We start from the raw sequence: 21,088 nt of genomic DNA, 5'->3' as shown, positions 1-21,088 counted from the left end.
GGCTATCCATTTCCTCCCCATTGATAGCTGTGTGTTTGTGCTTAGGTGGTGTAACAGAAACTATCCTATATAATTTTCATACAAGTTTTTATTCGTTTCAGTTTAATTGTACAGACCCTTGTGTTGAAAAAACACAAATTATGTTTTTGTTCATCGTCGTAAAGTTTTCCCGTTGACATCGAGCTCGGGTAGATGCCTGTATAAATTGTCGCACAAATGGAAATGGTGCCCAGCGAAGAGAATCAGCTCGTACTCAAAGAGGTGAGATTACCATAGCCAGTTCCAGAACGGGTTCTGGCAACAACAGGCCCTTAGTAATCATCCCTGTGACAGTAAATGATGCAAACAACTTTTTAGTTAGTACAGAAAAGTAGTTGGTGGCATTATCTATTGACGCGTAAAACCGCAATGACAGAGTTGGCTAACTGACGTTAGCTTTCAGCTAGCTAGTTAGAAAAGATTGCTAGCATGCTAACCTTAGTTAGCTACTGTAGCTTTAAGCCCGACTGTTTCGCTCAAAACGGCGTAGTAACGTTTATCTAGGAAGCTATGGTGGACAAGAGGTAGCCAGCTAGCTACATGGAAAATAAAACAACTGTAGAGCAATAATTGCTATTATTTTTATTTTATTTTTTGGGGGCTAGCTTGCTAATAATGTCGTTAGACATTGTTTTGAGCTGCTGCTAACGTTAAATTGTAGTTGGCTAGCTTGTCAAAGCCAAGGCAAACTAGCCAGTTGAACGGTGTCGTTGTCGATGACAAGCTAGTTTCAGGTCGGGTAAACAAAAAAGTCCTTGTTGCAGGTAACGTTAGCTAGCGAGAGCTAGCCAGCTGGCTATCTATTTTTCTAAGCATTAGTCTCACATGACATTTTAGTTTCATAGCTAACGTTAACTATTTTATATATCGTGTACACAAAATGTGCTATTAGCTAGCTGTGATAATGTTAGATGTTCATCTAGCAAGTAATGGTCCAATACCCTCATTTGCTAAATATAATTAGGTCTAACTGTTAACAATATAAACGTTTTTATGACACTGTCAGTACCTCCCAATTAACATTTCATAGGGTTGTTTTTGTGTCCACAATTTCCACACGAAGATTTATTGTAGCTAATCCGGCCAGTCTTGCCTGAGTTTGCTGAAATATAGTGCCAAGGGCTGTAGACAGTGAACTGCCTGCTTTCATTGTAATCAGAAATAATTACCTTGTCTTTTGACATATTGTGTTAATCGCTTTCTAACCTTTTGTAAATGGTACTAGAATGAAAAAATGTAAATCTTATATTAATTTAGAAATGTGTATCTAGCTAAGAAATAATATAATGGCAGATCAAGGAGTGTTGAGCCTTTGTTTAGGCTGGTATTAGGGCTGAGACTGGAATGTTGATAGTACATCTCCTTAAAATGGAATTGACTAGTTTTTTAATCTGCTCTGGACAGCCTCTCTCAATAATCAAGTGTTCCCAGTGCTGAAGGCCCAAGCTGTTGTGCTGCTGTGCTCAGCGAAGCCTTGATCAGTCCTCTCTCCATCCCCCTAATCACGCAGCTGAAACCATTATTTCAGCTCTATGCAGGGCTCACTGCTCTCCACAGCCAAACTCTGATGACAATCTCCAACCCTACACACATCGCTGCCTGGGCCCCTGTCACTCTGCATTTCAGCATGGCTAGGCCTCATATTTCATTGGATGTCTTGTGTAAAATAATGGAGAATCGTCTTTGTTATCCATTAACCAAGCAAGAGAACGATTCTTTAATTTTCGCCTCAATTTGAACTGGAACAGGTTAGGTGACTTGAAACAGCTTTTATGACAGCACCAAACTAAGTTTAAAGATCTTATTGTCCAACCAATGAAGGCAATAGTCATTATTTGAAGCAGTAGCTTCACAACATATCCACTCCTGCCTACTGTTGAGTCGTCCAGAGGGGACTGGTTGGTTTAAACTTTGTAGAGCCACCTGCTAGCCTCTGTTCAAGCGCTTGACAGAAGTCGTGTGCAGTGGGATGAGTCAGCGGGGTGGAGAGTGTTTTCGGCCTCTGAGGTTAGACTTAGTCCTCGAAATCTGGCATTGAGCATAGGCACACTTGCTGTTGTATTGTTATAAAATTGTTCCTGTTTTCTCAAGTAAAACAAGGTCTGCAAGTCAAATATTTAGTTCTCTAAGTTGTGTAGGCTAGCTCCAAACACTCATATAATTTCCTTTGCCCTTGCCTGTTGCGTGAGCAGACTTTCCTAGGAGTTAACAGGACATTAATACTGTGTAAGGGCTATTGTATTTACGTTCATTGTCATGTTTGTTTTTCCTTCCTTTTATAAAAATGTTAGTTTCCGACCTTTCGTAACTATACTAGAGACATTTTATCATCTTTCCGGGAAATTATGTCTACAGTTTGTCAGATGTGCAAATGCATGTTAATGCAATGTAATTCCCATGGCAGCTCATGTTAGGCCTAAATGTTCTTTTGAAAACCAAATCCCCAAGCAGGTTAACAAGCCCACTCTTGCTTTCCCTTTATGCAATGTTCATAGTTCCCGAGAAACAATATGCATAGAAAAGTTTCAGTATCTGTTTCAGGAACAGTCATTAGACCTCAGGTGCTACTGTGAAACCAGGAAGTAAAGAGCCACTTTTTCCCCTCCCAGACTGTCTTCTTGATTGAAGAAAAAATGTGATCTTACAGACTAGAGTGACATGAAAATGAGACTGAAAATTACAGGCTGAAGTTCTGCTGAAATTCAGGGTTTTCTGCCAGCCAGTGACTATAGACCAGGTTGTTCTCTCACCCTCTGAAGGCTCTTCAATAGAGTTAGTGTTGCTGTATGCCTACTGATGCTGGGTGTTAGATTGCTGTTATTTGCCCTATTAGCAGGAAAATATTTTTCGGTGTCACCTGACTGAATCAATAATGATTTAACAACGGAAATCCAGACTAATAACTCTGGTTTTAGTTAAGTAATAATTCCTCTGTGTTTGTCATTTAGCCTAGATTCTCGTATCTGTTCTGTGTAGTGCGCTTGTCTGTGCTCTATAGCACCTATGGCTGCATGTCAGCACCTTGCGACATTATCTGTGATAAAAATACCCCTAATCTGATAATTCACTCGTGTTGACATCTGCGGCTTGTTTGTAGCATCGGCCGGGACATATTTTGCCAAGCTCACCAGCTTTACATAGTTACTTGTTCTGTCTGCTTGATTTTAATAATATCTACACTATTACTGGTGGTGTTTAGAAGTGAATTGAAAGCGTGCCATTCCCAGTTAGTTTGTCTGAGCCAGTGTGCTTGTGGATACATAGAGAAACTCTAGCATCTTGCATAACGTTTCCCTTCTCGGTAACAGCTGTTTGCACTGTTTTAATCTTTGTTTTTCACCCCTCCTCCCCATGTGTCATTAGGGTATGTTTTGGAGTTGCAGGCAGAGTATTTTCGATGAGATGAAGAAGAGGTTTTCTCAGGTAGTTCCTCCTAGCGGAGTGGAAAGTCTGTGATTTGTGTGCAGCTTACTGTGTGGGGTTTGCTGACGACTGCATGGAGCATCAGGTTTTTGCTGTCCTGAATGTTTGGCCAACCTACTACCAGCTGGTCACTGTGCCTAGACCATAACAAAATAGTAACTTTTAGAATAGAGGGCTGATTGAGTGAGGGCCAGTTTTGTTAACCCAAATGGCGGTAACACCAGCCCAACATGACACACATGTAGGTTAAATAAACAGACCACAGGAATTTTTGTTTGGGGGATGACTCATTTGAATTATTTAGGAAAATACAAAAGGTTCTTTGATTAGGAAACATTTGACAAATGCTAACACACCACACTCATGGACTATAATTGTGGACAATTAAATAAAGGTCACAATAAGCACTGGCCATGTAATGGTGCTGATAGACCTTTTAAGCACGTGTTATTGCGTGAGCCTCACTGGAACAGTTGCTTTGGGCACACTTACTCACACAAACATCACTATGTCTTGGACAGGTTTCTCTTGTCATTCCTGTAAGGCCTGCTTTGGGGAAAATAGATACACTGTCGTGGACATTGTAATCATAACAAATGTTGGCGTCACTAGATTTGCTGAATAACTAGCCCATCATTTCATAAATAACATGGACAAAGCCAGACTGAATAGAAACAATGAAGGTCTATAGGTTGCGATGGTGTGGCTCTCACTAGACACGCAGATGGTAAACCAGACTAGCCCCATAGATTCAATGTATGCATGAGGCTCAAATCTTAAACCATCACATGCAATGATAGATCTTGGTCAATTTAAAAATGTACCGTCATCCCGTTTTCAGTTTCCTTACTGATGAGACATTCCTCATGGAGGAATTTTTGGCACTGTATGAAAGTTTGGAAACATGGCTCTGTTCCAGTCTCTAATGTGCCTCCCTCTCTAGGTTTGGGCTACTATTTTAATCTGCATCTTCCAAGAACGTAATGCAATGTAAGGTCCACACCGTAGGTCATATAATAGTAATCCTGCATTGCACCACCTGCCTGCTCTAGTTTCTTGTTTGGTGTTCGTTCGCCTGTTATGATGACATTCATGTATGAGAATGCCCTAACCACTGACTGTAGTCAAATCTCTCGGCTCCCTGAATGCATGCAAATAAGCTGCTGATGATGTTTTAATATTTTGTCATGAAGTAGAAAACTGAATGGAGGTGTGTGCTCTGCGCTCAAGGTGTTTGTATGTGTCCTGTATCCTACAGGTAGAGAATGCGGCGGAGGAGCCCAGAGTGCTGTGCATAGTCCAGGACACTACCAATGCTAAGACAGTCAATGAAAGGCTCACCCTCAACTTGCCAGCCTCCACCACCCTCTCCAAACTCTTCGAGGATGTGGCCCACAAGGCGGGCTATGTGAACGGCACCTTTGACCTGGCATGGCGCAAGACCGGGGACATGGTGAGTCTGTGCCTGTGCCCTAAGACAACCTTATGATCCCAGGTCCCTTTATTGGATCCTGGTGGGGGGGGCTTACATACTTGTGTACTCGACCAAGCTCCTCCAAAACGTCCGTTGTTTGCCCCTCCTCACATTGCTACACTGTCTACTGTACGTCAGCTGTTCAACTGAGCCGCACTCACTGACCAGCGGCTTGAAATGGTGCCGTTTGTATCCTCCCCATAGTGTGTAAATAGCTTTATGTACGCCAGTCTTTCTTTCCTGTCCCTGAAGTAATCTGAGGCTGGAGTTATCTCGCAAGAGTAGGTCAGTGGATTAAGCTCTCTTTCCACTGCTGGCTACTCCCCCCTCCATCTTCTACAGCCAACATTACATGACAAAACACTGCTGCTTCATAGCATGCTCCACAAACTGGTCCTAAATGCTCATCTTTTGAATGATCATGGGGAGGATTCTCCTTATGAATTCAATGGGAACCTCTGGTTGACTGGTTGATTAGGTTGTATTGTGGGGAATTACTGATATTTTTCAATCTCAAATCCTTTTTTTATTTTGTTTGCGTCTGCTATTTTCTCATGTTCAGACCTCCCTGTCAAAACTGAAGTTTTTTTTCTCTCTTTCTGTTCTCTCCCAGGGGCCGCTGGACCCCAGCAGTGAGATGTCCCTCACTGAGTCCGGGTTCGAGCCCGGGAAGAGGAACTTCCTCCAACTCTCAGACAAGGACGGAGAACAGCCTCAGATTGCATCGGTGAGTGAGTGGGGAAGATAAGAGTTAATGGTTAATATGAATACCAGCATGCCTAGGGCATTCACCTGGAGGAGGGATTGACATGCAGTTTATTCTTGGTAGACTAGTTGTAGTTTATAAGCTGAAGCTTAATTGTCCTTTGTGTAGGATGAGTCGGGGACAGCGGGCAGCAGTGGTCTGGATGACCGCCAGGAGCGCTTCATCGGCCCCCTGCCCAGAGACTGCACGGTGGGCTGCAGCAGTGACTACAGCAGCCCCAGCTACTCCTACTCCTCCATCCTCAACAAGTCTGACACAGGTACACCCTTTCTGTCAACAGTATAGACTTGACCTCACTTCCTGTTACGTAACCCCCCTGACCGCTCACTTCATGAAGCAGATGCTAAGCTACAGGACTGTTTTGCTAGCACAGACTGGAATATGTTCCGGGATTCTTCCGATGGCATTGAGGAGTACACCACGTCTGGCTGGCTTCATCGTCAACTGGCCTCATCAATAAGTGCATTGATGATGTCATCCCCACAGTGACTACGTACATACCCCAACCAGAAGCCATGGATTACAGGCAGCATCCGCTCTGAGCTTAAGGGTAGAGCTGCTGCTTCCAAGGACCAGGACTACAACCCGGAAGCTCCCGCTATGCCCTTCGACGAACCATCAAACAGGCAAAGCATCAAAACAGGACTAAGATTGAATTGTACTACACCGGCTCCGACACTCGTCGGCTGTGGCAGGGCTCGGAAACTATTAGACTACAAAGGGAAGCACAGCCGCAAGCTGCCTAGTGACACAAGCCTACCAGACGAGCTAAATGACTTCTATGCTCGCCTCAAGTAACACTGAAACATGCATGAGCGCATCAGCTGTTCCGGACGACTGTAATCACGTTGTCCGTAGCTGATGTAAGACCTTCAAACAGGTCAACAGCATTCACAAGGCCGCAGGGCCAGACGGATTACCAGCACGCATACTCAGAGCATGCGCTGACCAACTGGCTATTGTCTACACGGACATTTTCAACCTGTCCCTGACTGAGTCTGTAATACCAACATGTTTCAAGCAAACCACCATAGTCCCTGTGCCCAAGAACACTAACGTAACCTGCCTAAATGACTACCGACCCGTAGCACTCACATCTGTAGCCATGAAGTTCTTTGAAAGGCTGGTCATGGCTCACATCAACACCATTATCCCAGAAACCCTAGACACACTCCAATTTGGTACCGCCCCAACAGATCCACAGATGATGCAATCCCTATTGCCCTTCACACTGCTCTTTACCACCTTGACAAAAGGAACACCTATGTGAGAATGCTGGTCATTGTCTACAGCTCAGCGTTCAACACCATAGTGCCCTCAAAGCTCATCACTAAGCTAAGGACCCTGGACCTAAACACCTCCCTCTGCAACTGGATCCTGGACTTCCTGACGGCCGCCCCCGGGTGGTAAGGGTAGGTAACAACATATCCCCCACGCTGATCCTCAACACGGGTGCCCCTCAGGTATGTGCTCAGTCCCCTCCTGTAGTCCTGTTCACTCATGACTGCATGGCCAAGCACGACTCCAACGCCATCAAGTTTGCCGATGACACAACAGTGGTAGGCCTGATCACCGACAACGACGAGACAGCCTATAGGGAGGAGGCCACACCTGGCCGTGTGGTGCCAGGACAACCTCTCCCTCAACGTGATCAAGACAAAGGAGATAGTTGTGGATTACAGGACAAGGAGGACCGTGCACGCCCCCATTCTCATCGACGGGGCTGTAGTGGAGCAGGTTGAGAGCTTCAAGTTCCTTGGCGTCCACATCACCAACAAACTATCATGGTCCAAACACACCAAGACAGTTGTGAAGAGGGCACGGCAAAGCCTATTCTGCCTCAGGAGACTGCAAAGATTTGGCGTGGGTCCTCAGATCCTCAAAGTTCTACAGCTGCACTATCGAGAGCATCCTGACTGGTTGTATCACTGTCTGGTATGGAAATTGCTCGGCCTCCGACTGCAAGGCACTACAGAGGGTAGTGCGCACGGCCCAGTACATCACTGGGGCCAAGCTTCCTGCCATCCAGGACCTCTATACCAGGCAGTGTCAGAGGAAGGCCCTAAAAATTCAAAGACAAAGACTCCAGCCACACTAGTCATAGACTGTTCTCTCTGCTATCGCACGGCAAGCGGTACCGGAGCGCCAAGTTTAGGTCCCAAAAGACTACTTAACAGCTTCTACCCCCCAAGTCATAAGACTCCTGAACAGCTAATCAAATGGCTACTCGGACTATTTGCATTGCCACCCCTTTACACTGCTGCTACTCTCGGTTTATTATCTATGTGTAGTTACTTTAACTCTACCTACATGTTCATATTACCTCGACTAACCGGTGCCCCCGCACATTGACTCTGTGCCGGTACCCCCTGTATATAGCCTCGCTATTGTTATTGTACTGCAACTCTTTAATTATTTGTAACTTTTAAATGTTTTACTTAACACTTTTTCTTAACTGCATTGCTGTTTAAGGGCTTGTAAGTAAGCATTTCACTCTAAGGTCTTCGGCGCATGTGACAAATAACATTTGATTTTGATGTCTTTCTCTGCAGGATATGTGGGTTTGGTTAACCAGGCCATGACCTGCTATTTGAACAGCCTTCTACAAACACTGTTTATGACCCCAGAGTTCAGAAATGCGCTGTACAAGTAGGTACCTGTTCTCGTGAAGCTCCTTGTATTGTTCTACTAAAAAACTGTATTTAATGAAGAGCTTTGCCCTAAAACTATTTTCTACTTGTCCACTGTTCGCTCCAGCTGGGAGTTTGAGGAGTCGGAGGAAGACCCAGTCACCAGCATCCCTTACCAGCTACAGAGGCTGTTTTTGCTGCTGCAGACCAGTAAGAAGAGGGCCATCGAGACCACCGATGTGACCCGCAGCTTCGGCTGGGACAGCAGCGAAGGTGGGTTGTCGCACTGCTACAGCTAGACAAACCCCCCCCCCCCCGCCGCCAGGCAGCCTCCCTGTAACCAGGAGGAGCCCAGGCTCAACCGCTTCTGATGTTTTGATAAAGGAACTGGGAGAGTGGGGGAAGGGGTACTTAGTTTGTTTTGTCACACAGTTCACTGTGTCTTAACTGGTCCGTGTGTGTTTGTCTGTCTTTTCTGTGGTATCTGTGTTTTCAGCCTGGCAGCAGCATGACGTCCAGGAGCTGTGTAGGGTCATGTTTGATGCCTTGGAGCAGAAATGGAAGCAGACAGAGCAGGTATGAAAGAAAAGTGAACCCTGCCACTTGTCTGACAACACTAATCCAGGGAGCCAATGAGGGGCCTACCCCAGGCCCAGAACAAAGGGCCTTCTGTGGGAAGGTGAGAAAGAGCCAGTAAGGCTGAGGGTTAGTGTTTTCTGATCTCAGGAGTTTGGTATGAACCGTAAACACTTAATTCACTGTGGATAGAAGCACTAGGCTCATACACGTGAGCTCCTGCGTTTAGCTGTATTTGTAAAGAATGCTTTGCATTATCAGTGGTTAATCAAAGTCCCATTTTGATTTTTGCTATATTTGTGTCCCCAGCAGCAGTTTTCTCCACTTACGGTACTTATTTGAACTTCTATTATTGTTTTCTTCAACTGTTTGTTTGATTTTATTTGTAATTTAAAAAATTACATGTACACATTACATGCATACAAAAAAACGAGAACGGGATTGCACAATAAAGTCAGATTTATTTCTGCTGTGGTCCCTATTTCTTTGAGTTGTTGACATACACTGAGTGTACAAAACATTAAGAATGCCTTCCTAATATTGAGTTGCACCCCCTCTTACCCTCAGAACAGCCTCAACTTGTCGGGGCTTGGTTTCTAAGGTGTCAAAATCGTTCCACAGGGATGCTGGCCGATGTTGACTCCAATGCTTCCCGCAGTTGTGAAGTTGGCTGGATGTCCTTTGGGTGGTGGACCATTCTTATTACACATGAGAAACTGTTGAGTGTGAAAAACCCAGCAGCTTTGCAGTCCTTTACACAAATCGGTGCACCTGGCCCCTACTACCATACCCCATTCAAAGGCACTTACGTTTGTCTTGCCTATTCACCCTCTGAATGTCACACACAATCCATGTCTCAAGGCATAAAAATCCTTCTCTTACCTGTCTTCTCCCCTTTCATCTACACTGATTTGAATGAATTTAACAAGTGACATCAATAAGGGATCATAGCTTTCACCTGGTCAGGGAAAGAGCAGATATTCTTAATGTTTTGCACACTCGGGGTAGATTAGTTACATATTCCAGATATATACAGACATGAAAATATTTGCTACTTTTCAATCGTTAGCTAGCTTTTTATATTCTATTTAAATGAGGTTATTGTTGGTATGGCTAAGTTTAACAGCACTGGAATATAAAAAAGGGTTCTTACCAGATATATTATTACATTTTAAATGGTGACTATTCAAGTCTCTGGCGCAGGTATTATGCTGGTGGACATCTCTAAATAAACATAATTGGATAGGTATGTGAGGGCTGAGTCAGTGATAATTCTGTGGACCTTACCAGACCAGTTCAATTAATAACATTTTATTTTTTACACAGATAGCCAGCCAAGCTCCTTAAAATGCTGGACCTTCAGATAAGTTCGAGGGCTGGGGGAGTTAAAATACAATTCTTACAAGCTTATTTTATCTGTGGCTTATTCTTTAGAATGAAAAGTTTTTAAATCCTAAATTGTTTAGATGTTTGTGGCTGCTGGTGAACCATGATGAGCACACACAATCAGTGACACTGAACTAGCTTACCTGCCAGACTCTTCAGGGTCTCAATATCAAGCCATTTAGAGGTCTGAGCTAGGAATTATATTTTGGTTTATTTTTGTTAAACATAATCTCACAGGTCCGGTACCTATCAAATTAACACCCAAGGTGATGTTTTTGGTCTAACCTCTGAGTTGCCCACTTTGACACTGAAACCAGGGGACCTTACAAGCGTTACTTGAACCAAATAAGCCATTTAGTAATATTGGATAACTCCGCTCTAAGGATCTCTTCTACTGAGGCTTTGTTCTTTTGGGACACCAATTGAGCAGAGTCATCCGCGTACAAAAACAATTTAAAAGAGCAGGCTGATTTTCATATTAATGTACAGTAGGAAGAGCAGTGGACCAAGGACACTCTCCTGCGGGACTCCACAGCTAATCTCCTTTTGCATTAGACAGTTTTCCATTAACATCCAACACTTGGACCAATTGGTCTCTACTTGTTAAATAGGGTCTTACCCAGTTAATGAGCCCGCTGTTGCAATCACATATTAAGTGAAATGTGTTGACTCTTTGAGAGGAGCCGAGTCATTGTCTTTGGGGAGTGTTAGAGTTTAGGGAGTTTACATTATTATTAAGCTGGCATAGAGTTGTGTGAGTAGTAGGTTCAGTGTGAGCAGTGAAGAGCGTATTTCAGAATTCTGAGAGATGCATGTGTGTGAGTGTTGTGACTGCTTGGGCCTGACTCCCTCGTGTTGTGTCCCCCCTCAGGCTGACCTGATTAACCAGCTTTACCAGGGGAAGCTGAAGGACTATGTGCGCTGTCTGGAGTGTGGCTATGAGAGCTGGAGGATCGACACCTACCTGGACATCCCTCTGGTCATCAGACCATTTGGGGCCAGCCAGGCTTATGGCAGCGTGGTGCGTGTCTCTCTGCCTCCATTTCTTATGTCTCTGCCCTTCTTCATGACTATAGCAGTATTAATCCAAGTGTTTGAAGAGATCAAAGCTATCATGGTCATTTATGTATTCACAGCGCAGACACTGAAGTCCAGACCCTGCTGTGTGCTCCTGCATTTTCCTAAGACTGTTAATAGTAAGACAGTGTAATGTGAGGTAAATGTGGTCAGCGTTGTTACTGATACAGTGCCTTTGTGACTCACTGAAACAGGAGGAGGCTCTGCAGGCCTTCGTCCAGCCAGAGACTCTGGACGGGGCCAACCAGTATTTCTGTGAGCGCTGCAAGAAAAAATGTGATGCCCGTAAGGTGAGTATACAGACTAGTGATCTTGTTGATGTTAAGACCACACTTCCCTTTGGGTCATGGGAGAACTGATGGGGGGGTATTAAATGAAGGTCTGCCCAGGCAATTTGGGTTCTGACCCATGCCCTTTGCCCTCCCTCCACAGGGGCTGAGGTTTCTGCACTTTCCCTACCTGCTGACTCTGCAGCTGAAGCGTTTTGACTTTGACTACACCACTATGCACCGCATCAAACTCAACGACCGCATGTCCTTTCCTGAGGAGCTGGACATGGGTCCCTTCATCGACGTGGAGGACGAGGTGAGACACAACAGCCCAGTGTGGCCTCCCATTTGTTTTATACTCTAGATAGAGTAATGAGGCCCGGGGTGGAATAGTGCCAGCCTTTCAGGTCCACTCAAATTAGATTTTCGATTATGTTTCATGTATTAGTAATTTCCATGAAGTCATCATTAATTCATGAGTGTAACTGATACCTGAACTGTCTGCTTTCTCTCTCTTTCCATCCCGCTCTTTGTTTTTGATCAATGCCTTCTCTCATAGAAATCTCCTCAAACGGAGAGCTGCACTGACAGCGGGGCAGAGAATGAAGGCAGTTGCCACAGCGACCAGATGAGCAACGACTTCTCGGCGGACGACGGTGTGGATGAGGGCATCTGCCTGGACAGCGCCAGCAGTACTGAGAGGGTCCTGAAGCCAAAGGTACCCAGCCTCAACACTGTATGTAATACCACACAAACAGTCCTTACACTGTAGCACCCGTACTCCTGTGTCTTATAGCCCATCTTGGTCTGTTTGCATGTAGTGCAATCTGCTGTCATTAGAATTAATTGTTAGCCAATTCTCTCTCCTGCCCCTGTCTCGTCTCCAGAGTTCATTGACCTTTGAGCTGTTCTCGGTCATGGTGCATTCGGGCAGCGCTGCAGGTGGCCACTACTATGCCTGCATTAAGTCCTTCAGCGATGGCCAGTGGTACAGTTTCAACGACCAGCACGTCAGCAAGGTTATCAGTCTTACAATAACTTATGTTTACTATGCATGTAATATTAGACAAAGCAACTCGACACAGGTTGCATCAATATAACTCCTCGACCTACGCTTTAAATAGACTTAAGAAATCGACGCCTGTCATTGCAACTGACATTTGTCAGAAACTCAATGGTGGTGATCCAGTGTGTGTGTGTGTGTGTGTGTGTTTGTGTCCTTATATAGATCACCCAGGAAGACATCAGGAAAACGTATGGAGGGTCCTCGGGGAGCAGAGGCTATTACTCCAGTGCCTTTGCCAGGTCAGTGGAGCTCCTGTCTCTCAGTCACTCTCTGGATTGATCTGAAATCAATATGTCCCTGAACACATCTCACTCCCATGCCTGGCTCTCCCCTCTCACAATATCATTGTATGTACCTACTAATGCATGCCTACGTGGCCAGAACATTACCAGCATCAGTTAGCTTCCCACTCCACACACCGCAACGTTCAATACCAGAGGAAGCTTTAATGGGGATGAACCGGGGCTTGTTTACACAGAGCCCTACATTTTATTGAAGTCTCCCTGGGAGAAAAACAAGAGGGTAGTTATTCAGGCTAGGACAAAGCCCTGTTGATAACTGAGCTTTTACGTAATGTACTGTTCTTTCATGTGTTTGGAAAGAAAGACAGAACTCTAAGATTTGGCTACTCATTTTCCTTTTCTCCATTTGCATTTAATAAGATGTTTTTCTGTTTCAACAGCTCTACGAATGCGTATATGCTGATTTATAGGTTGAAAGACCCCTCAAGGAATGCAAGTAAGGGAAACATATTGAACCAAGTCTAGTTCAATAATCACGTTTGCTTTTAAATGTCTAAAATGACTGTTAAACTGTATAAAGTTAAATATGTGGGTATAACAATCCTAGTAGGTTTTACTTTCCTAGTCTCTCTCAATGACTTGGACCCCCAGTTAGTTATGGTGACCTCTTGACTGATGGGCCTTGTTGTTACCACTGCAGAGTATCTGGATTGTGATGACTTCCCTGAGCACATAAAGCATCTGGTCCAGAGGGAGAAGGAGTCTGAGGAGCAGGAGAAAAGACAGAGGGAGATCGAGCGCAATACCTGCAAGGTACATCCTCCTCCTGTGGACTTTCCCATGGGCAACGGTGTCGGTCATTTGACTGAATGTTGTTCTGTTGATTTTCACAGGGGTTGTATTGTTGTTAATTGATCTGTATTTCTCTGTCAGATCAAGCTGTTCTGCATGCATCCGGTGAAGATGATGGCTATGATGGAGAACAAGCTGGAAGTGCACAAGGACAAGACGCTCAGAGAGGCAACAGAGATGGCCTACAAGGTACGTCAGAGTGGAAGCTAAACGCGGAGGAAAGCATTGAAAGCTAATCTCACTCAGCAGCTGCAGTAGTTCATACCAGCCAGCGGTCGGTGTCAGTATAGAGAGTGGTCCAAGGATAGACATAGTTCTAAGAATAAAAGGGGGGTTGCAATGGCCAAGAGAAGCTTCAAAACATTATCTTATGTGTCTATTAGCAATTGGATGTGTTTGTGTGTGTCTTTGGCCACCCATTCTGCCCCCTAGCTCATGGAACTGGATGGGGTGGTCCCGCTGGACTGCTGTCGCCTGGTCAAGTACGATGAGTTCCATGAGTACCTGGAGCGCTCGTATGAGGGCGAGGACGACACCCCCATGGGGCTGCTGCTGGGCGGGGTCAAGTCCTCCTACATGTTTGACCTGCTGCTGGAGACCCGCAGACCAGAGCAAGTCTTCCAGCCATACAAACCTGGAGGTCAGTAAAACACATTCAATACTTTAAATATAATACTATAACTAGCAACTCTTTTAGCCTTTTTGGAAATGAGTTGTGTGTGTGACTGGTTGGTGTGTGTCTCTGTAGAGGTGATGGTGAAGGTTCACGTGGTGGATCTGAAGACTGACACTGTCGCCCCTCCAGTCAGCATCAGGGCCTACCTAAACCAGTCAATCACTGAGTTCAAGCAGCTCATTGCACAGGTAAGTTAGTTCAGACACTCTTCTTTAATTCTTCCTTTCTATCTAATACAGTCTAATCCAGCCTGATACAGTCCACACTTGTAAGACCATGAAATCTGCCACTATTTGTTTTGGGATCTGTGTGTGTATTGTTTGTTGAAAGGCCACAGAGCTCTCAGCTGAAACCATGCGTGTCGTCCTGGAGCGCTGCTATAATGACCTTCGGCTTCTCTACGTGCCCAACAAGACACTGAAAGCAGAGGGTTTCTTCAGGAGCAACAAGGTCGCACTCTACTTTATTATTGTCCTTTCCAGGTTGTGTTAATGTTGTGTATCTGTAAAAATAATTTTTCAGCAGTGCTTTGATATCAGATGTAACACAAACCTAATTTGTCCATTATCTGGTTTCTCTTAGGTTTTTGTGGAAAGCTCTGAATCCCCAGATCACCAGGTCACTTTCACTGATTCCCTCTTGTGGAAACTGCTGGATCGCCATGGGAACACAATCCGCCTGTTTGTCTCGCTCCCTGTGCAATCCCCCGGCACCAACAGAACTATTTGCCAAAAAGTGGGCGGTGACCCTGAGGAGTGCTCTGAGGGGTCAAAGGGCAACAGGAATTCTGTAGAGACCATCCTGGAGGAGAGCACAGAGAAGCTGAAGAACCTGTCCCTCCAGCAGGGCTCCAGCACCAGTGACAGCCAGAAGAGCTCAGACACCAGCGACTTCGAGCACATCGAGTCCCCCTCACCCTCTCAGGAACCAGACTCCTCCTCCGTATCCGCTGTCGTTGCAGTCGACAACCGAGAGCTGGAGAACCGGATCCGGGTGGCCAGTGGGGGGAGCGGTGGGGGGACCTACTCTGACCCGGAAACCCAGTTCCCTGGGGAGGAGCGCTCGGACTCTGAGGTGAACAACGACCGCAGCACGAGTTCAGTTGACAGTGACATCCTGAGCTCCAGCCACAGCAGTGACACGCTGTGCAACGCCGACAGCGGCCCCATTCAGCTGGCCAATGGCCTGGACTCACACAGCATCACCAGCAGCCGCCGCTCCAAGGCCAACGAGGGTAAGAAAGAGACGTGGGACACAGCCGAGGAGGACAGTGGCACGGACAGCGAGTATGATGAGAATGGGAAGAGCAAGGCGGAATCCTATTACCTCTACTTCAGAGCAGAACCATATGCACAGGAGGACGGCTCTGGGGAAGGAGGCCAGAAATGTACGTCTTCTAAATGTATTTACAAATGCAGGTCTTTGATTCTAATCTTGTTTAGTCTGTCCTAACTTTTTTTGATTGAATGTTTAGTTTGTGGGAACTGTAGAATTGTTTTTTTTGTACCTTTTTCTGTGGAATAAGTGTGGGTTGTTCATATTATGAATTTAATCACTTTTTTTACAGCACCATTTTGATTTGAATGAAACCTTCCATACATGTTTTCCCATGTTAGAAGTGGTCAGAAAGTGCTCAAAGATTACCAATTTTTCTTACCCCACCATGCACACCCACATGTGTGTATGTCTGTGGTATGTGTGCTTGTGAGAAAGGGGGAGAGTGCTGTAGCAGGCCTCACTCTCCATTGGATTTGCTTATACTGTATAATAAGATGTGAAGATGTTTAAGATCTGAGAGAAGGAGGACGCTGTAAAATGACTCTCTCCAATCTCCATTAAGACAGTTTGTATTGCATATACTGTAGGGGGGTGACAAAAACAGTAACCACTTGTCCAAAGACTAAATATAGTACGATAGAGAAATGGTTGTAATTCACAAACAACAATGAGTTTAATCATATATTTGGGCTTAGAAGAGGTCAGATAACAATACTATATGCTTTTAAACAATTTAATTCTGAAATGTATTTCAAAATGCATATGCTGAAGTCATTTTAAAGTATGATAGGCCATATTGACATTTTAGTATTGTTATTTTCTATCTAGACACTTGTGCTAACTGTGTTGACACCAAATTTCATGCATTTACACAAAACAGAATTTGTGGCGCATTTTTGATATCGTACTAAATATAGTCCATGGATGTGAATGGGTTCATTTAAGATAAGCACTCATGTCAGTTATCTGACAGACCGGGGAGCAACACCTCGAGGGTTAAGAAACACTGGTTTAGATGCTGTTAGAACAAAATCCACATGTAGTATTGAATATACTGTTATATGATTAGTTTGTTCCAACTAATTGAAACGTATGTTTTGGTGCTGTTTGCCTGTCAGGTGTACTGGTCCACGTGGATAAGAGGATAACTCTGTCAGCGTTCAAACAGAACCTGGAGCCTTTTGTGGGGGTCACCTCTACCCAGTTCAAGGTGTTCCGCGTCTACGCCAACAACCAGGAGTTTGAGAGTGTACGGCTCAACGAGACCCTCTCTTCCTTCTCTGACGACAACAAGGTCTGTAGCGTCTCACTATCTGCCCCTTTCAAAACGTGACTTTTTTTCAAAAGATAATGGTGTTCTTTTTTACAAACAATCTTATCCATGACGCTCCTCTTGGTCTTCTTACAGATAACCATTCGATTAGGCAGAGCACTGAAGAAGGGCGAGTATCGGGTGAAAGTGTACCAGCTACTAGTGAATGATGCAGAGGTAAGGACTGGGATGAGCTGATGTTTCTTCAGACACATAAGTGATTGTTATTCGGTGTTGTGAAATTTCTTCACATAACAGCTGCCTGTAGGTGTGTTGCTGATGGATTTGTCACCAGGGTGTATTTATGTGACAGTTGTATATGTCATTGTGTTTCCTGCTTAAGTGATGGTGTGTGTCTGTCTCTTCTCCCCAGCCCTGTAAGTTCCTCGTGGACACCGTGTTTGCTAAGGGCATGACTGTGAAACAGTCCAAAGAGGAGCTAATGCCTCAGCTGAAAGACCAATGCAAGCTGGATCTCAACATCGACAAGTGGGTTCCACCTTACACACTTAAAAACATGTACAGTCACGTAACTCTAATCTGCATATCTAAGATCCAATGCACACGAATGTATGGGCACACATCCAACCATACATCAAATATTATACACTTGAATCCCTTACCTACATGTTTTCTTCTGAAAACATTTGTTGACTGTAAAAGGTTCCACAGGTGTCTTTGTGGTGATACAATCAGAATGTCAAAGTCTTTAGTCATTTAGAAGACGCTCTTAACCCTAATTGCTCCTGTAAGTTGCTCTGGATAAGTGCCTTGCTCTAAGGCACATCGACAGATTTTTCACCTAGTCCGCTCGGGGATTCAAACCAGCAACCTTTCAGTTACTGGCCAAACGCTCTTAACCACTAGGCTACCTGCTGCAGATCCTCTCACTTCAAAGTATTATGGGTGCCATTGTTCTCTTATGGATAGGTACTGTGTATGAGACCTTTTAAAGCACTGACTCACAGCTGATGCTTATTGATAGAAGTGCTGTTGAATCCTAATTTTGTTTGTGTGTGTGTGTGTGGTCAGGTTCCGTCTCAGGAAGAAGACGTGGAAGAACCCAGGGACAGTGTTTCTGGACTACCACGTCTACGAGGAGGACATCAACATCTCCAGTAACTGGGAGGTCTTTCTGGAGGTTCTAGATGGTAATACTGGTTTGCTATTGTTTCGACTACTCTCTTCAGAACCATTTGTAAATCGCCTCATGGTCATCATAGCCTGAAAAGAGACAAACTTACTCTAAAATATATTACTGCTTTATATCAAACTCCTATATTAGGTCACGTAAAAATGGCTGTAGAGGAAGATTTAACAATTACTTCTGTAAAAGGAAAAGCCCTGTAGAACTGAATTGTCTCTCATCTGCATGAGTATCACTTGTGAGAGAGAGAAAGAGAGGCAGACCGAGACAGTGGGTGTGTGTGTGCTCGCTCAGCCTCCCTAACCCTCCTCTCCTGCCCCTTTCCAGGACCGGAGAAGATGAAGTCCATGTCCCAGCTGGCTGTGCTGACCCGCCGCTGGACCCCCGCCCAGATGAAGCTGGAGCCCTTCCAGGAAGTGGTTCTGGAGAGCAGCAGTGTGGAGGAACTCAAGGAAAAGGTGTGTGTGTATTCACGTCCTGAATGTGGTGCCAGGCCTTGTACACTGGTGCACATGTCTGAGGCCACAGACACGCTGGATTGCAAGGCAGCACTGTGGGATTGTCTTACCCACTAAGTGCTGCTCCCAGCGACATCACTGGGTCTGATGCACCACTTGGGAGTAGTGAGATGCACTGTAACTTTTCACATCACAGTATATAACATCAGCCTCTAGACTTTGAGATGCATAAGTAGATGTTGCAAGGTAAATTATAGGGCATGCTAAATGAATATTAAAAGGCAATTTGTGACATCAATTCTCTCTCTCCAGCTCAGTGAAATAAGTGGTGTTCCTCTTGAAAACCTGGAGTTTGCGAAGGTAGGTAAACTGTTTTTGATGCTCTTAGGATTTATTTTTACTCTTGCGTTGATTCACTCCACTTAATTTCCTGAAATGTTTTCCAATTTACTGACTGGCGTCCTGATTGTCTCCTGCAGGGGCGCGGAACATTTCCTTGTGATATCTCGGTATTGGAGATCCATCAGGATCTGGACTGGAACCCTAAAGTGTCCACTCTGAATGTGTGGCCTCTGTACATCTGTGATGATGGCGCTGTGGTCTTCTACAGGTAAACCCATCATACTCTGCCAGACTGGAACAGGGCCCTTTGCCATTTCAAATGAATAGCTGTTGTGTAATGACAATGGGAAGTTCAGGAAAACTGCAGAGATTTGGTTTAATATAGGTATATTCTCCAGAAAATCTCACAGCTTGTGCTCTGGGGTTTCAGGGACAGCACAGAGGAGCCTATGGAACAGTCTGAAGACGAACGCAATGAGCTGATGAAGAGGGAGAGCAGCCGCCTGCTGAAGACTGGCCACCGGGTCAGTTACTCACCTCGTAAGGAGAAGGCCCTTAAGATCTACCTGGATGGGGGCCCGGTCAAGGACCCGGGGCAGGACTGAGGCCCTTCTGAGGCCCGTCCCAGTTAGCTGGTTGGCCTGCCTGCCTGCCGCAGTATAGCTTTGCCCGGCCAAGGGACCCTGTCTGGCGTGGGGCCCCACGTTGACTTGACGACGTCACCAGATCAGTGCGGCTCATACACCATCTCTTGTCCTCCCATCTGAGCTCTAGGGGAGAGTGGCTCAAAAATCATATTGTGCACTATAGTTTATTGTACTGTGAAGTTTAAAGGGAAGTGCAAAAGCTATTCAATAAACAAAATACCATACAGACAAATCAATTTAACGAAAATGTTCCAGGCATGGGTGCACGATCAGAGTAGAGCTGTGTAGCCAGAGGGAAAGACAAGTCTGTCAGTTTCCTCTCCTTCTCTGCAACACTTTATTTCTCCTCATCTCCCTCTTGCACTTGGTTTCTCACTCTCCCTCTGTTAGGCAGACTAGCGATAGAGCCTACCTGACCCATCTGTGAATATGTACCTGGTTCAAATTCTCCACATCTGATATTTCACCAGGCTAGAGCGATGCTCGTTCCACCCACCCACTTTAGAGACTGTGTATAAAGCCAAGAGTATCTACGACAACAAACTCAGTTTGTCTTCTTCCAGTTTCTTTGTCTTCTTTAATCCAAACTGCAGTTTTATCATCCTTGGCAAATCGATACGTAGTTCACACTCAACATTTAATGACTTCTGTTTTCTCTGATTCTATAAAGTGGTAATTTTTGATTTGCTGACGTGGAGGGTTTCTGCTGTTTTCCCAGAATGCCACAGTGTACATCACTGTGGAAACTCCTCTTACTGCTGCTTCACCCCCTACGCTTTATAGAAGCTCAGCCTCTCACTTCCTCCTGATTCACTGATACGTGTTAGTCCTCCAATTTGCAACTAGACCACCATGTAGACTACGTTAAGGAGCTCATCATTTTGTTCAATGTAAATTATTTTGATGTTATTGTGAGTGACCTCTGGCACACATTAAAAACATTTTGTCTGTATTTAACCTTATCTTAATTTAGAAACCTGTTTATTTCTGCACGATGTGAACGGTGTGCGTGTCTGTCGAGGCCACGTGCATGCTGATTGCTTGAGGGGCGGGAGCCCTCAGTGGTTTTGGGAGATGGTTGGGGGCAATATATACCTGCTGCTGCTTCTCAGACTGAGACCAGAGGGCATAGACCTTACTGGACCAGCTGACTGGGTATCCACGCTGCAGGGCCCAGTAGAGCTCCTCTGGGCTTCTAATGCTGCCTGCCACAAGCTGTTCACAGTAGAAATGCCAATAAAATTATTTGTTTTGAGGTTTAAATCTTGTGTGAACATAGTTAAGGTGATTTTAGAATTGAAATTAAAATGGTTTTTTTCATAACTGCAGTATTCTGTTATTGTAAATTAAATATTTTGAATCCCCACTTTACCAATTCTGCATTTATATGGATTTAACATGGTATACATATAAGAATATTTACATCAC

General features: G+C 44.9%; 1 protein-coding gene across 9 annotated transcripts; it reads left to right on the top strand.

Annotated features, from left to right (window-relative positions):
• LOC115203059 (ubiquitin carboxyl-terminal hydrolase 47) lies at window positions 1-21,031 on the top strand. Of its 9 annotated transcripts, none has more exons than XM_029767379.1 (30): window positions 1-261; window positions 3,403-3,462; window positions 4,721-4,915; window positions 5,550-5,663; window positions 5,811-5,961; window positions 8,255-8,351; window positions 8,460-8,605; window positions 8,829-8,908; window positions 9,221-9,238; window positions 11,166-11,315; window positions 11,566-11,661; window positions 11,804-11,956; window positions 12,200-12,376; window positions 12,528-12,659; window positions 12,869-12,945; window positions 13,389-13,444; window positions 13,649-13,761; window positions 13,882-13,989; window positions 14,233-14,440; window positions 14,549-14,664; window positions 14,807-14,926; window positions 15,059-15,863; window positions 16,873-17,048; window positions 17,163-17,243; window positions 17,440-17,555; window positions 18,099-18,217; window positions 18,541-18,671; window positions 18,984-19,031; window positions 19,151-19,281; window positions 19,444-21,031. In XM_029767379.1, exons 1-30 carry the CDS (start codon window positions 217-219, stop codon window positions 19,616-19,618), a joined length of 4,194 nt encoding a protein of 1,397 aa, XP_029623239.1. In that variant the 5' UTR covers window positions 1-216; the 3' UTR covers window positions 19,619-21,031. The 9 variants fall into 9 exon arrangements, with proteins under 9 accessions (XP_029623239.1, XP_029623240.1, XP_029623238.1 ...); XM_029767380.1 differs by having other exon boundaries at window positions 9,218-9,238; window positions 12,200-12,358; XM_029767378.1 differs by having other exon boundaries at window positions 9,218-9,238.
• The last annotated feature ends 57 nt before the right edge of the window (window positions 21,032-21,088 follow it).

Source organism: Salmo trutta, chromosome 12 (assembly GCF_901001165.1).
Source record: "Salmo trutta chromosome 12, fSalTru1.1, whole genome shotgun sequence".
Classification (NCBI taxonomy): domain Eukaryota; kingdom Metazoa; phylum Chordata; class Actinopteri; order Salmoniformes; family Salmonidae; genus Salmo; species Salmo trutta.
Note: the sequence above shows the minus strand (reverse complement) of the source record. Positions and strands in the feature narration are given on the sequence as shown.